Source organism: Rhinolophus ferrumequinum, chromosome 9, assembly GCF_004115265.2.
Source record: "Rhinolophus ferrumequinum isolate MPI-CBG mRhiFer1 chromosome 9, mRhiFer1_v1.p, whole genome shotgun sequence".
NCBI lineage: Eukaryota > Metazoa > Chordata > Mammalia > Chiroptera > Rhinolophidae > Rhinolophus > Rhinolophus ferrumequinum.
The window spans coordinates 11,604,230-11,620,239 of NC_046292.1; the positions used below are offsets into that span (position 1 = coordinate 11,604,230).

Sequence of the window (16,010 nt, forward strand, 5' to 3'; positions counted from 1 at the left end):
CAAGGTGTTCTTAGGAACCTCTGTCTCGGGCTTTGTGCTCAGAATTGGCAGGTGTAGCCTCACAAGGGACAACAGAACACTGGGGGACAAATAAGTGAGCATGACTCTTGAAAATGGCCATACTGCCATGAGGGAAATGAATGGCAGCTGTGCCGAGTGCCGGGGTGGCAGGGTCCTCACCGCAGGGTCAGGCAGCAGGGCTGGTTACTGCCAATTTCTCACAGAGATCCCAGCCCACCTTTCTGAGGTCAGGGTTCCTGGCAAACTCCCCTTGATTCAAATAGGTGACGCCCTGAAGCTCCTTGATGTTTGAGCCTCACCACCCCTCTGGCCACCCTCTAACTCCTCCTGCTTTCCTGTCTCCAGGCACTCAGCAGGAAAACTCTGGCTTCCCTCCAGAGTCCAGCCCATATGTCCCTTCTGAGGGGGATTTGTTCTTCACTGTTTCTCCAATATCTAACATATGGGGCATTCATCCGTCTGTCCATCCATCCATCCGTCCATCCCTCCATCCCTCCATGCCTCCATCCATCCATCCATACATCCATCAATCCATCCATCCCTCCATCCATTCAGCAAGTACATATTGAGTGCCTACTATGTGCTAGACAGAGGTAAAACAGTGAACAAGGCACAGAAAGACATTTTAAAGGAGCAGAGTATATGTTTATTATTTGTCGGTTGAAATTCACCCTAAGGACAAGGAAATAGAAAGCTGACTGGGTATTTACTCCACCTTAGCTCCTTACCTGCTTTCCTTTGGGCCCTGAAACAAATTTGCTGCCATGGCAGCTGGGGACAGGTGACCTTCAGTGACAGCATGATAAATGTGTGCAGGAGGGGGGATGCTCCCCCCAATTATAGTGGCAAGTAGAAGTTAGGGACAGGTCACAGGGAGGGCGGGAGCTGAGCTCCACCTTTGCTTTCGTGGTTCCTCCTGACGGCCTCTCTGGGTCTCTGCCCCAGGTCGGGGGCGGGCAGGAGGGTGCAGGGGGCCAAGTCGAGATCTTCTCCTTGAACCGGCCCTCGCCCCGCACGGTCAAGTCGTTCCCGCTGGCGGCCCCTGTGCTCTGCATGGAGTACATTCCGGAGCCGGAGGAGGGGGAGGATGGAGACGGAGATGGAGATGAGAGCCACACGGCTGCTGACCCCACGGCTGCGGTACATCCGACCATCTGCCTGGGGCTGCAGGATGGCAGGTGAGGGGCCCGGGAAGGAGGGCCTGACAGCAGCCAGGGGCAGGGCGGGGGAGCGGGGTGGGGGATGTCCCTCTAGCTTTCTGGGCAAGATTGTCTCCCACCCATGTTCTCCACCCCGTTTGGGAGAAGGAAGGTGGGGACCCGGGAAGCGCAGTATGGAAGCCAAAGCATCAGGAACCGCTGACCCTTTAGCCGAGACCGTTCAGTGCAAATGGGCTCCTGCCCGGGCAGTGTGGTACCCTGGGTGAGCGCTGACGTTACTGTCATTCGGAGCTGGGTTGGAATCCGCCATTTCCTCGCTGTAGGGCCTCGGGCTCCCCCGTAACCACCCCAGGCCTCAGTTTCTCATCTGTAAAGTGAGAATTAGACTCCCGCCATGGAGGACCACTGTGCGAGTCCAAGACGTGGGACATGTGGGCCTTTAGTTCACTCAGCTGTCATTGCCAGCGTCCACCCGCTTGTGGCCTCAGTGCCCCTTGCACGGAGGATGAGGGTCCCGGGCATGCCCAGGTAGTGAGATCTGCGGGCATAGGGGGGTCCCCCTGTAAGACATGCCCAGAGCTGCTGAGTCAGCAGACACTTCCTTGCAGTAAGGGGAGCACCCCTCCCCTGACCCCCCTAGAGTGCTAGCCTGCCGGGGTCCATAGCTGGGTCCAGTGGTGCGGACGGAGAATGAGTTTTCATGCCGGTTAATGGGCAGGTGAAGATGGTGATTAACGAAGGCCTTGCAGCTCAATGCTTTCCGCTCCTGTCCTAGAGTGAGGAGAAGCGGGGAGAAGGATGTTTCCTGAGCACCTACTTTGTGCTCCTCCCCCCCTCCCGCCACTGGCCAGGGGCCATGAGCCTCACAGCAGCCGCACTCTGAAGTGTTTCCTCTGTTTCCCACACAAGAAACTGAGGGAGGAGCAAAACGCTAACATACGTAGAACAACTTGGAGACTCCGGAGGCTCCGCCCCTCCCAGTGCTTCAGAGGAGCTCGGTGACCTTTTTTGTTCTTAATGAGATAAAATTCACATAACATAAAATTCACCATTTTAAAGTGTACAATTCAGTGGCTTCCAGTACATTCATGATGTGCAGCCATCACCACTGTACAGTTACTTCTAGAACATTCTCATCACCCCCAAAAGAACACCTGTACCCATTAAGCAGTCATCCCCCGTTCCCTGCTCCCCTGGGAACCACGAATCTGCTCCCTGTCTCTGTGGATTGGCCCCCTCTGCACATTGCACAGACATGGAATCATACAGTATGTGGCCGTTTGTGCCTGGCCTGTCTCTCAGCCTAACGTGTTTGGGTTCAGCCATGCAGCATGTGTCAGTGCTTCATTCCTTTTTATGGCCATGAGGTAGGTAGGCAGGCATCATTGTCCCGGTTTTGGGAGAGGACTGAGGCTTAGCAGTCTCGGGTCAACCAACTGGAAGGAGGCACAGCTGGATTTGCTCTCAGGTCTGTGTGACCCTGAAAATCTTTCTCTCAGCACCTTTATTGTGCTACCTCTGAGGCCCCCTGAATTTTCCATGGGTCCAGGGGCCGGGGAGGGCACCATCCTCAAAAGGCCACTGGTGGAAGTCTGAGCTCTCCAAAGGTAGAGCGATGGCCTGGACACACAGCAGGGGGCGCGGCTGAGCAGGGGGGCGTCCCCAGCTCCTCTCCCCAGGAGGCTGTGAGGGGCAGTGGGCAGGTAGGGGGCTAAGTGACTCACTTGGGCCTCTCCCCACAGCATCCTGGTTTACAGCAGCGTGGACACGGGTACCCAGTGCCTGGCGACCTGCCGGAGCCCAGGCCTGCAGCCCGTGCTCTGCCTGCGGCACGGCCCCTGCCATCTGTTTGCCGGCCTGCAGGATGGGACCCTGGCCGCCTACCCTCGGACCAGCGGTGAGGATGGAGGTGCTGGGGGCAGTGGGGGGCAGCCCTGGGCACTGACTGAGAGGCAGAGCCTGTACCTGAGCGGTTGTGGGAGGCAGGCCAAGGAAGCGGCTCAGAACGAGTCAGGGCATATCACAGCTAGGGGGATTGGAGATCCCTGATGCCCACTGGGGTCCCTGCAGGAATGGGGTGCTCCCTACTGCATAGACAGCTCAGCCCATGGGCGGGAGACTAGTGGAGAAGAGCAGGGATTCTGGGCTTGGATAGACCTGGCTTCAGGTCCAGGCTCTGCCCTGATGACAGCTGTGTCCGCCGGTAAGTGGCTTCTCCTCTTCACGCTTCGGTCTCCTCATATCTAAAATGAAAATAATGGTAGAAGCCTCCGCTTGTGTGGTACCAGCAAGTTACACAGTGCTGTGAAGGCAAAGCACAGGGCCCGGCACAGTAAGTGCCTTAGTAGAGTCAAGCATCTCAGTTGCTATTATTTTATCAAGCCGTCCATGGCACGGGTTATGACGTCTAGCGGGCAAGGCTAACAGTGCTGGAGCTGCCGTGTTCCAGGAACCTGGGAAAGTGCTCAATGTTTGTGCATTATCTTAATTGTCACCACAGCCCTTGAGAATTGCCTCCTCTTTCTAGACCCAGTGCTGAGGTAAAGGGAGGGCCTGCGACCACACAAGTGCTGTGGTCCCCTGTCCCCTGTGATTTGTTCGGCTGGGCAGAGAGGGTAGCTGCTCCCTGGTGCCCCCCCGAGAGGGCTGATGAGTCTGACGCTCTGTCCTCCCTCCTTCTTCCCTCCATGAGGCTCTAATTGCCGCGTCATCACAGCCTGTTGCAGGGTTTTAAACGCGTATATGTAATGAGCTATTGTTTATTTATTTTTTGCCACTTGGCACTGTGTTGGTATTTTTAATTAGCTTTTGATAAGGCATTTATAGTTTTTAATTAAAGGGGGAAGAGGGAGGGAAAAAATTCCTCTCGCCGTCAGAGCGTGCGTGCGTGTGCATGTAAATAGGGGCTCAGATCTTCAGAGATTAGAGTAGACAAGGGGTTCCAGAGGGACCTCCACCCTCTGGCCCCCACTGAATACTGTGAGCCCGCCTTGTCCCACCGTGGCCCTCCTGGTCCCCAGTTTGGGCTGCCTTTGGCCCTTCCCCTCTGGGTTCCCATTCAGTTTGGGTGCCCGGGCTGGGAGGAGGACAAGGGATGTATGAGTTCGCTGGGACTGGCCTAACAAAGGAACACAAGCTGAGTGGTTTCAACAACATAAATTCATCGTCTCACGATCCTGGAGGCTAGAAATCCGAGATCAGGGTGTCATCAGGGCCACGTGACCTTGGCAGGCACCAGGGAAGGACCTGTTTCAGGCCTGTCCCCCAGCTTCTGCCTTGGCTGTGGCAGCATGACTCGAATCTTCACGTGGCGCTCTTCTTGTGAGTGTGTCTGTGCCCACATTTCCCTGTTTTATAATAACACCAGTCCTACCGGATTAGGGGACCTATCCTTCTGCAGTATGACCGCACCTTAACTAATTCCATCTGCAACAGCCCTATTTCCAAATAAGGTCACATGCTGAGGTTCTGGGGGTTAAGGCTTCAATAGATGAATTTTTAGGGGATGCAATTCAACCTAGAAGGGGTTTGGGATCTAACCACTGGCTCTGAGCCTGGGGTTGGAGTCTGGTGGTTTGTCAGAACCAGAAGGACCAGTGGGAACCATTGAACTCCACACCCTCATTTTCCAGGTGGCAAGGGACTCCCCAAAGTCTCGGGTGAGCTGAGGCCTGAACCCAAATATCTTCTCTCCAGGTCTAGAGTCCTCTCCGGACGTAAGGGTGTTTTGGCTTCTCTGGCCTGGAGGAGAAGGTTGAGCGTTTCCATCAGCTTTGCCACCTTGCACACATTTGTCCACCAAGCATTTACTGAGCACCTACTATGCGCCATGGGTACGGTGGCCAGCAAAACAGATATGATCCCGGCCTTGCAGAGTTTATAGAGGGAGACGGAATTAGTCAAGTGAACAAGCAGGGAACTTATGATTAGACACTGTACTGGGGGTCCTAAGGTAGGGAACAGGGTGTCAGGTGAGAGCCCGACCCTTCTGGGCATGGGGTGGGCTGACTGGCGAAGGCCTGTCCCAGGAGCAGGAGGATCTGGAAGTGAGTCCTGAAGAATATGTGTCCAGGCAAGTGAAGAGTTGAGGGAATGGTGTTCTTGGCAGAGGGACCAGCATGTGCAAAGGCCTGGAGGCAGGAGAGGGGTTGGTCTGGTGGGGGAACCCAGAGAGGAGGCCGTCTTGCTGGGCAGTAGGCAGAGAGGGGAGTGGCACGAGGCAAGGTCTGGGAGCAGACGCTGGGTCCTGTGGACCCTGGGTTAGTCTCAGTCGATGGGAAGTAGAGGGACATGCAGGAAGTGGCGGAGCTCTGTGCCCTCTGGCTGGTGGACAGGCGTGGAGGCAAGGAGACTGGCTGGGAGCAGAGTCTGGGTCACTCTCTCCTCGCGAACCCACCCTCTGTGCCTTTCGTTTGGCTTTGGCCAGGGAGGCCTCTGGGAGAGGCCTTACCTGGTGCCTCCTCCTCCTGTGGTATCGTCCAGAGGTGGCCAGGGCGGGAAGGGAGGCTCTCAGGACCGGCCGCACAGTGTGGGGTGGGGGGGATTCCCCTCCATCTCCTTTCACCTGGGCTGTGTGTGTCCCGGCCTAGAATCATCAGCCTGGCCCGTGACCCGGCTGTGGGACCTCCTCCAGACTCACCAAGGCCTCGGATACCCCGCAGATACGCCCCACCTCAGCCCCAGCCCCAGAGCCAGAGCGCAGAGCCCAAGCCCTGTGCCTGCGGAACCCACCTCTGGTGCCCCCTGGTGGCCTGGATGGTCTGGGGATTGAATAATCCAGAACCTTGTCCTGGGCTCCCGGTGGATATTGGATATTTGTCAGTATTTATAGTGACAGGTTACCATCTTGCCTGGGTTTGGCTGAGACCAAGACTGGATAAAACTGGCATTACTAAGCCACGCTTTGGCTCATTGCAAGACGGCAGGACCAGAAATGTTAAGTAAAACAGACAGAAACCAAGCTGGGAACCTGGGATTGGCCTGAATCCTGGAGGTCCTGTGGAACCAGCAGCTGAGAGGTGACTGAGGAACCCAAGGTCATCAGGCCACTAGGAGTCCCCGGCTGTCAGAGCCGGAGGGGACTTGGAGTCCAACCTCCAGCTGACAGATGAGGAAACCGAGGCCACGAACTGTGTGGCCGTGGGAGTCAGTCTGCCCCCAGGAGCCTCTGCTTACCTGCATTCATTCATTCATTCATTCACTCATTCACTCACTCAGCAAATATGTATCCAGTGCCCATGAGGTGCCAGACTGAGCAGGACCCGGGGACCCAGAGAGGAGACAGGAGGCCGCTGTCTCTGCCAGTCTGTGTTGGAGCAGAGCTACCTGGATCCCCTCCGTCTCCCCCATCTCTGAGCAGGCACAGAAGCTTGACCAGGTCTGGGTGCGGGTGTGGGAATGTCCCTGGTTCCATGCTGGGGATGTGAGCCAGGGTCCCTCCCTGGAGGAGCCAGCTGTTGGAACTGTGAGGGGGTGGGCTGGGGGGGAGTCAGGCTGCCTGGGGTTGAGACCCAGCTGTGAGACTGGGCCTGTTGTTCACCTCTTAGAGCCTCAGTGTCCTCACCTGTAAAATGGGATGAAGACAGCCCCACTGCACAGAGTGGTTGTGAAGGCCAGGTGCGATCAGTCACACAGCTGCCCCGGACGGACCCTGGAATGTAGACTTGTGTGTGTTGCCTCCCATCTAAATGGTTGTCGCTGGTGCCATTACTGACTGGGCATGGGCTGCTCTTTGGGCTTCTCTCGGTCTTTATGACTTTCACTCGGTGTTCTGCCTTCTGGCTCCAGCTGGATCTGGACCCCGTGGGAGACCGGCTGGGCTTTCTCCCCTGCCGGCTGGGGGAGGAGGGGTTCCAGACTCTCGAAGGTGCCTTTGCTGAGACAGGGAGTTCGTCTCCCTTGTCTGACAGTGTGAGAGCTGGTGCCGGGCCCAGATGAGTGGGCGGTCACGCAGGGGTGTGTGTGGTGTGTGTGTGGGGTGTGTGTGTGTGTGTGTGTGTGTGTGCGCTCATGCGCTGTGGTGTGTGTGTGTGTGTGTGTGTATGCGTGCCCGGAATATATACGGGTGTACCTGAAGCCACTGGAGGTCAAGGAGTAAGATGGAGGGGTAGACCCCCGCCACCAGGCTGCCGGAGAGCTAGCCCTGTCCAGAGCTCATAGTGATTGCACTTAAAACTTTAGAATTATAGCCCGATAGGCTGGGAAGAACTGTAGAGGTCAGAGTTCTGTCCGCTTGGGGTGCAGATGGGAAAACTGAGTCCCAGCAAAGGGAAGCCTTTTGTTCAGGGTCCCTGTGATTGAGGACTCCTGTCCAGTGCCCTTTTTGATATAATAATATCAGCATTAAATTTTACCACAGTTTATCGTCCTGTCTTGGAGTCAAGACTTCTTAGAGGGTCCCTGGAGCTGCCTAGCAAATGGAGGGGCGGTCAGTGCACACGTGACCCTCAGGGGTATCAGACCCCAGCCCCATCCTAGGCATCTATGGCCATGCTGTCCCAGGAAAGTGCAGGATAGAAGTTCCAAGGGTTCTGGTGGCCACCACTGCTGTGTGCACAGTACAGAGCCCCCATTTCTCAGTTTTTGGGGTGTGGTCCCAGTATCTCTAGCTGCTCCCTGCCTTGGCCTTAGAGGTGGGAGCGCCAGCTTCAGGCTATAAGCACTACTCGTCTTGGCCACTGGGGGGAGCCCATAGCCTTGCATTTTTGCAGCTCTGGTGTTCTGGTGGAGGCCTGGCTGCCTAATGGTCACTTGCGCCTTCCTGATCTCTAGTTACGGCCCCAGAGCTCTTCAGAAACTCATGGAACCTGAGAGGGCAACAGGGGTTAGGGAAGGAGGCTAGGGCCAGAGTCAGCTGAGTTTAAATCCTGCTTGGCCCGTCACCCGTTGGGTGGCTTTGCACAAGTTCTCAGCTCTCTGGGTCGCCGTTGTCTCATTAGTCCAGTCGCGTCAACACCTTCCTCTACAGACTGTTGTGTTGTGGCAAATGAAGCAAACAGTAAGAGCTAATGAGCACCGGGTACTTCCTAGCTGTGTGATTTGGGAAGGCTGTTTAAACTCTCTGTGTCTCCATTTCCACACTTGTAAAACAGGAATAAGAATAGAACGCACAGGCTGGGAGTTAAGGAAATAATTCATGTAAAGAGTGCCTGACATGCAGAGACATAGCGGTACCGAGCAACAGCTGTCAACACTCCTTACTGTGTGGCAATCCTGTGCTGAATGTTCTACACGTGTCATTTGATCCTTGCAGCATCCTATGAGATGTAGGCATGGCCCTCATGCCCATTTTACAGATGAGGAAACTGAGGCACAGAGAGGTGAAGTCACCTGTCTTAGGTCATGAAGAAGTTGAGAGGCCGCAGCCAGGATCCTGCCCCAGCCTGCTTCCCGTGTGCTCAAGTGCACGGGCTAGAAAGAGCTGCTTGTGTGCTCGGGTGGGTGGGGAGTCCCTATTCCCCAACTCCTAGCTGAGCTGGGAGTCTGCCAATTTTAAGTAGGACAGAAGGGCGAGGGGAGAACCTGTTTTAAAGGTGGGGGAGGGGAGGGAGAACAGGGAAAACCTGGGGGTGTGGTGGTGATGGGAAACTGGTCTGTCCTCCAAGAGCTTCTCTTGTCACCCCCCTCCACCCCAGGCATTGGCTTCCACTGTACACCCTGGTGGCCCTTCCAGCTGTGCAGACAGCTGTGCTCCATCATGCCAGCTGCAGCTGGCTCATAGGGAGAGTCTGTGAGGGGGCTGTCCGCCTTCCAGGGACTCGGTGGAGGCAGTGTAGGGGTGGCCAGGCCCGGTCCTGCCTCCTAGGCCCAGCACTGATGCCTTTCTTTCCAGTGTGTGGCCTCTACTTTCTCCTCCAACCCCTCTTTCACCCGCCCGGCACCCTGGCAAGGCAGGGTAGCCACGGGGGTTCTGTGTGACTTGGGAGGAAAACCAACCTCAATGAACACTGCTCACATGCCAGGGAAAATTCTTGGCTGGTTTGGGCGAGCCGAGCATCCCTGGGGTGGGCAGGGAGAGCCTTGTTCAGTCCCTTGGTTTGCTCCATCTTCAGGGGTGGAGGACTGGGGACTGATTTCCTCTTGGGACTTCCTCCTTCCACACCTGGGTGGTGGTGTCTCTGGGGGAAGAAGGTTATCAGAGATCTGAGTAAAGGTGACAGAGTGCCTTGAAGTAGGACAGCAGATCTGTGAGAAGGCAAGCGTGTGGAATGAATGAACAGGAGAGAGAAGGAAAGAGGAAGGGAAAAGAAGGGTGGAGGGAAGGAGAGTTGGGGGAGAATGGCCTGGAGGAGGGGCGGGCATAAATGAAGTCAGCTGGAAACAGGTGCCATTCTGCTGGGAGGCAGGTGAGGGGCCACAGAAACGGGCCAGAGGGTCTTGTGGAGCCAGGCTGGGCACACCTCTGGGGGCTGTGGTTCCCAAGGCTTGAGGAGCCCTGGACCTTGACCTGCTTCCTTCCTTTCCCTCCAGGAGACGTTCCCTGGGACCTGGAAAGCCCTCCCGTGTGCCTGACAGTGGGGCCAGGGCCCATCCGCACCCTGCTGAGCCTGGAGGACGCTGTGTGGGCTAGCTGTGGGCCCCAGGTCACTGTCTTGGATGCCACCAGCTTGCAGACTCAGGTACTGGCCTTTCCTTGTGGCTCGTGGCCCCTGGCTCATGAGGCCACCTGCCGGGCACACGCTTGCGGACCCTGCTTACCCGCTCCCTGGCACTGCTCTCTGCCCCTTTCTGTGTCTCGGGGATCAGCCAGAGTTTGTCAGGAAACAGAGGGGACCATGGTCCCTGCGGGGTCCTGCCTTCTGCCTGCCCCCACACACGTCCCCAGGGCTGCCGTAAGGGGAAGGGTCCTGCCTGCATCCTGAGTTGTGTCTGTTGCTGCCGGCGGCAGTGGAGCTGGGGTCCCTGTCCTCGCACTGGCACCCAGGACTCAGCTGTGCCGAGGAGATGGCCATGGGGACACAGCCATCCTGGAGAGGGCTCTTTAAACAGTGTGGAGGTGAGGCTGCTGGGTACTGCCTCACCCCGGGACGAGCACTGCCCACGCCTTGCCCCGGGAATGAGGGCCTGGTCCCAGGGGCTTGTTCCTGGCGCAGCCCAGGCCCACGCCTGTCACGGATCAACAACATGGCCCGCCCTGCCTCACTTCATCTGTGAAATGGGATGATGATAGCACATGTTGAACTACTGGAGGAGTGAATGAGAATGTTTATGTAATGAGAAGGTTTCACGCAGTGCCTGCCACAATGTAAGTGTTCGGCGAACCTCAGTTATCGCTCTGATGTGCCTGCCATACATTCTTGTTGCCGTACGTGCGGTTTATTTGGAAAATCAAGCTGCTTCCTTAGAGTTGGTGTCAGTGGGTGTGGGGCGTGTGTCAGCATCACATTCCTGCCGACTGCTGTGCAAGACGTGGGAGACAGATGGAGGAAGGGAAGGGCGGGCCCGGGCCGGGCCCTGCCCACCTTCCATCGGACTCTGTCCCTCGCCAGCCGCAGCGCAGTGCTGCCCAGGCCCCGCACCTCAGCTCTGGCCTGACTGTCCCTAGGGCTGAGCGGCCACCAGACTTCAGCACGAGGCCGCGATGATTTAAGATTAGTTCTGGACCAGCTGCTCTTACAAAGGGGATCGATACTGCCTTTCACCTGCTTTGCACACCTCGGAGGGTATCAGGAGAGCTCTGGGTGGGGGGAAGGGGGGGAGGAAGGGGTGGCGAGGGCGGGCTCCGCAGTGGGGCCAGAGGGAGCACGCGCCCCGTCTGCAGCCAGGAAAATTGAAAAGTTTGTGCGGGCAGCGTGCCTTCAGTGCACACAATCCTTGGTTGGGCACAGTAACGATGCGATCGCCATGCATATTTAATAAAGCTGCGCTCCGCTGCTGCTTGGAATAGAGAGGAAGCTGCCCACCCTAGCGCCCGGGCTCTGGAAACAGCTTGGTCTGGCTGCTGCTAAGGACCGCCGACCTGCATGGCCACTCCACGCTCGTCCCGTCTGGGTGTCCTGCGTGGCCAGCCGGGCCCAGAGGATCGGCCTGGAGAAGGGGCTGCTGCCAGGGCGCTGTGGTCATGCACGCGTGCCTGGGGCTCCGCACCTGCAGGGAAGGGCACGCGTGCAATCTCTGCAGCAGAATGCCTCACTTCAGAGTGAGGACGCAGCTCATTAGCCGACCCCCCCGTGAAGCCCCCTCTGGGGACTTGAGATACTCAGAGCGGCTCCGTACTCAGAGCGGACAGGGTGGTATTGTTGGCTGAGGGTGTGGCTAGTATGTCTTGGCCTAAATGCGCAGACTTAGGTGGTTAATCTAGCGATTGTATTAACTCTGAGGAGATTTTTCTGACTTTTCCCACCCCCAGGAAGTGATAATATAACATATATTGAGTGTGGACCAGGTATGGGTTTCAAGTACTTTGCATGAATTAACTCATTTAATCCTCAAACCACTCTCTGAGATAGGTGCTATTATTACTCCCATTTTACAGAGGTGGACACAGAGGCACAGAGAGGTTAAGTGACTTGCCCAAGGTCACACAGCTAGAAGGAGGCTGAGTTGGGATCTGAACACAGGCATCAGACACTTGACTCTGCCCTTAACCTTTGTGCTGGCGTCAGGGTAGGCAGAAGGCTCAGTCTCCTTTGGGCTGTATTGTCCCCTGCAGTTTCTGTCTTGTCACACATAACTCTTGGGAACCCTCATTTGTTTACACACCTGCTTTTTCCACCAACACGTCTTCCGGGCCTAGGATTGGGCCCTGTTCACGTCGTTTTCCCCAGTGTCTTTCTAGCACACGTAGCTCACGTGGCAGGTACACTGAGTAAAGGGACTTAGAGGACGGACAGGTGGCGTCCTGCTTTCCAGGCCCTCGGATAGGGGGTTGGAGGGATGAGCATGAGTTAGACCTGATCTCAGAAGCTTGGGGGCGCAGAGTCCAGTGTGGGAGCAGTGTCCGTGTCAGCTAGCGTGAGGAGACCTGGGGCGGGAGGGGGCAAGCCCAGGCTCGATGGAACCCAGGGGTGGCATGATAGGTGCCGACCCAGGTGGAGGAGGGACCGGAGCAGGGGAGGGCCGTGGAGGGCAGGATCCCTGAGCAAGGCTGGCACCGGTGGGTGAGGGAAGAGAGGAGGTGGGGAGGATGCTCTGGGTGAAGGAAGCCCCACAGAGGAAGCCCCGTGAGCCGGGCCCGGCCGGAGAGAACCCGGTGTGTGTGGGATGCTGGATGGTGCGGACATGGCTCCCTGGCGGGGGCGCCCAGCTGGGCCCATCCTGGGCTCCTCCATGAGGCCCACTTGGCCCATGCTGGCCGCCCCTGACCTTGCTGAGTCTGTCCCCCCAGGCGCCAGCGCCTGCAGTCTGTTTCTGGGTTTGACGCTTGCCCACCAACTGCTTGTTCAGCTCCTTGATCCCAGCGGAAGCAGCAGCGAGGCTGTTAAATAATAATGTAGCTCGCCAGGGCCTGTGTCAACACCGCAGCCTCTGTGTTCATTATCTCGATCGCCACCTTCAAAGTCTAATCCAGTCGTCTGGAGTTCATTTTAACCGATTGCTGGAGGGGAAAACTGGCTGTGGAATGATTGTTGCATCTTAATTTAAAAAAAAAAAAAAAAAAAAAAAAAAAAAAAACTTATTGGGGACAGGCTGACAGGAGGCCTGTGGCCTACGGGGTATACTCTGCCAAGTGGGGGAGGTCTGCGTGCCTGGCAAGGCTGCTCCCTGACTCGGCGAGGGCTGGGGTCTTCATCACCCCCACTCGTGGCAGGGATGGAGGTGGAGGCTGGGCTGGGCTGTGAGTGTGCTGTATGTGACTGGAGCCTCATGTCACTGCAAAGCCATCAGCTGAGCCTTACAGAGGACGAAGTGAACCAGAAGTCAGGCCTTGGACTCGTAGTCTGTGGCGTCCGCTCCCCAGCCATGCTGGCCCCTCTGTTGGTCTCTGAACATGTCAGAGTCCTTCCCCCCAGCTGGTCTTTGCCTCTGTTGTTCCCTCTTCCCCTGCCGGGACCACCAGTCCCACAGCTTCCCCTGGGCAGCTCCTTTTCATCACGCAGGTCTCAGCTCAGCTGCCACCTCCTCAGTGGGACCTGCTCCGATGACTCCAGCAGAGTCACCTTTGCCCCCAGTCATAGTCTTGACACTTCACCTGTTCTGTCATCAGAGCATTGGGTGTGGCCTGAAATGATCTCCTTGACCGCTGTCCATTGGCACCCAACTGGGCTGTGAGCAGATGAAAACAGGGCCTGGTCTCTTTCGTTGGCTGGTGTGTCCCAGGGCGCAGCTCTGCTTCTTGGCTGGCATTGCTGGGAGAATGATGTAAGAACACCCTTCCTCTGTAGGGCAGGTACTCAGGTGGGGCTGACGGGCATGTGCCATTGTGTGGGACCTGTTTTTTCTGGGCGGAAGGTTGAAAATCTGGGCAGGAGGAAGCTCAGGCCTCCTGGGCCAGTTGGAGAAGTATCCAGGAGGAACTGTGCCTTTGAGGAAGCAGGGCAGAGGCCAGACCCAGAGAAGGTGGGAAGGGATTTGGGTAAAGGCTGGCCAGAGGGTCTTGTGCGCTGGAGGTGGGTCCTGCTCAATAACGGACACTGCTGTAGATCAGAATCGCTCGGACAGGTGGGAGACATATTTGGGTAGGACAGCTGTGTCACACTGAGGTCCAGCCTCTGACCTGCCCCTGCTGCAGCCAGCCTTGAGATGTTTCCATGGCAACCCCCTTTTCCCCAGAGCCTCCTTGGTGAAGTTGCAAAAGCAGGGGGTGAAGGCTCCCGGCCCTGCCTGGAAAGCTCCAGAACACAGGGCAAGTTGTGGCAGTGTTCGGGCACCGGGCCTGGCTCCGGCCCGTAGGGCTCTTGTGATGGGTAGTTGGGGCGAGCCTCTCCCATCAGACTCTGGCTCCCCACCCTTGGAGAAGGCTGTCTGGACCACGTCCCCCTCCTCCACATGCCCTGGGTCACACCCCTGTGACTCCCTGCGGCAGCACCGCCATTCTCCTTCACAGCGTTGGTCATAGCCGCACATTGACAGTTTTAGGGATGGTTATGGGATTAACGAGACCGCAGCTCTGTAGGGCAGTCCGTGCCTGGTTGGCGCCCACTGCTCCCATCACGTCCCGGTGCTGAGACCAGGCTGACGCATAGTACTTGCTCAGCGAAGGGCTGTGAAGGACAGAGGGCTTTTTCCTTAGGGAAATGGGCTCTGTCTGTGTGTCTGCTAAGTGGGGAAGGGAGATGTGGGCAGGGGGCTGGCAGAAGAGTTGACCGAGCACTTGATTTTAATTAACCAGCTTTCGAGATTGGCGCCGAGCAGGTGCTATCAGTAACCCCGCTTCCCATTGGCTCCCGGGCGCTGGCCTCTCATACTGGCACTGACGCCTTTTGTCACTAAGCACACCAGATAAGAAATTTTTGGGTTCCTGGACATCGATGGCCCTCAGATTTCCCCCGGCCCATCGCCTCACACACCCACCTTCCCCACCCTTAATTTTCACATTTAGTGCCCAAATATAGTTTGCATGTATTAGCTGTTGTAAGTCTATCATAACAGTGTGACGCGCTATGAATAATGCATCCGTGGGCTGTATTAGTTTTCTGTCTCCTATCTTATTTATGACATGAAACGGGTGGGAATTTGCAAAAGCGAAATCCAGGCGCAAGGCTTCTTGGGTAATGGTATGCAAATTTGCGTGAGGTCCGAAACATTCGCCAAGTCCTCAGATGTGGGGAGCTGCGAAGCTGGGGGCCCTGTGTTCCGGCCACCTGAGCCCGTGGGTTGTGGTCACGTCACTCCACCGAGTTCATCTCAGTTCAGCAGTGTTGCCTGAACATTTTTTTTTTTTTTGCATGTCTGTCATTGTTATTATTGTCATTCTGTCTTTTTTTTAAATTATAAATTGGTGGGTGAACCGAGAAATCAGTTTTCTAGAGGTTAATGGAGACTTCCCTGGAGGCTCCAACAGTAACAAGTTCGAGGAGGGTAAGAGTTTTCCAGCAGCAGGAAGAATTGAGGTTAGATGTTCAGAAGAACTTCCTTTCAGGAAGCTTATGAAGGTGGGGGCGGGGTGGGTTTGGGGATCCTGTGGGGCCCCCTTCCTTGGGGAGCATCTGGAGGCTCAGGGCCGTGGTTGCTGAGTCTGCTCTGGGGTGTCTCAGGGCACGTCTTGTGAGGCTGGGGAATGGCTAGGCGCGGGGCTCCGGGCCCCCTCGGCTCCCCCAGAAGAGCTTAGATCTTTCTTGGATCCAATATGAGGTCCCTCCTCACCCCCACCGTCTCAGAAGATTTCGGTTGATGAAAGGATTTCATGGTTTTAAAAAGAAATAGTTTGAAGCTGTTGGCTCAGGAACAGGTTCTATGAAGCCATGGAGAAAAGGGAGACAGAAGAGAGAAGGCAGATGAGAGGGGACCTTGTGGAGAGGACAGATGTGGGACTGGAGGTGAGGGGGGTGCAGATGATGGCAGCAGGTGCAGTCTTTCTCCTTCTGAGCCCCCACTCCTCCCAGTGCCCCCATCAGTGTCTGTCTGTCCTGCCCTCCATGTAGACCCTCCAGGTCCCCCTGCCTCTCTGTGGTCACTGTCCCCTCTTAGCTCCGCTGCAGGGGTCGGAGAGGACAGACACCAAAGGAGCAGCCACTGAACCCCCTGGAACTTGGTAAGGACACATAGAGCCACAGATGGACCTACTGGCTGCCAGGCCTGGGCTGGTTCTTAATACAGTGGAAGCTGAGAGCTGGAGCCCAGAGCCGACTCTGGGTGTAATCACGGGTTGAATGAGGTCACACATGCAGAGGCCAGTCCAGTGCTTAGTGTACACTCAAGCGATCATGTGCTGTCACCTTAAGCCGCACA

General features: G+C 56.5%; 1 protein-coding gene across 9 annotated transcripts in view; it reads left to right on the forward strand.

Moving 5' to 3' along the window:
- Positions 1–16,010, forward strand: part of ARHGEF10L (Rho guanine nucleotide exchange factor 10 like) — a 134,934-nt gene that overhangs the window by 98,486 nt on the left and 20,438 nt on the right. For all 9 annotated transcript variants that reach the window (XM_033113890.1, XM_033113892.1, XM_033113894.1 and 6 more), the window contains 3 exons: positions 967–1,199; positions 2,924–3,078; positions 9,651–9,799. In XM_033113890.1, coding sequence (XP_032969781.1) covers positions 967–1,199; positions 2,924–3,078; positions 9,651–9,799 — 537 coding nt within the window. The remainder of the gene's footprint in view (positions 1–966; positions 1,200–2,923; positions 3,079–9,650; positions 9,800–16,010) is intronic.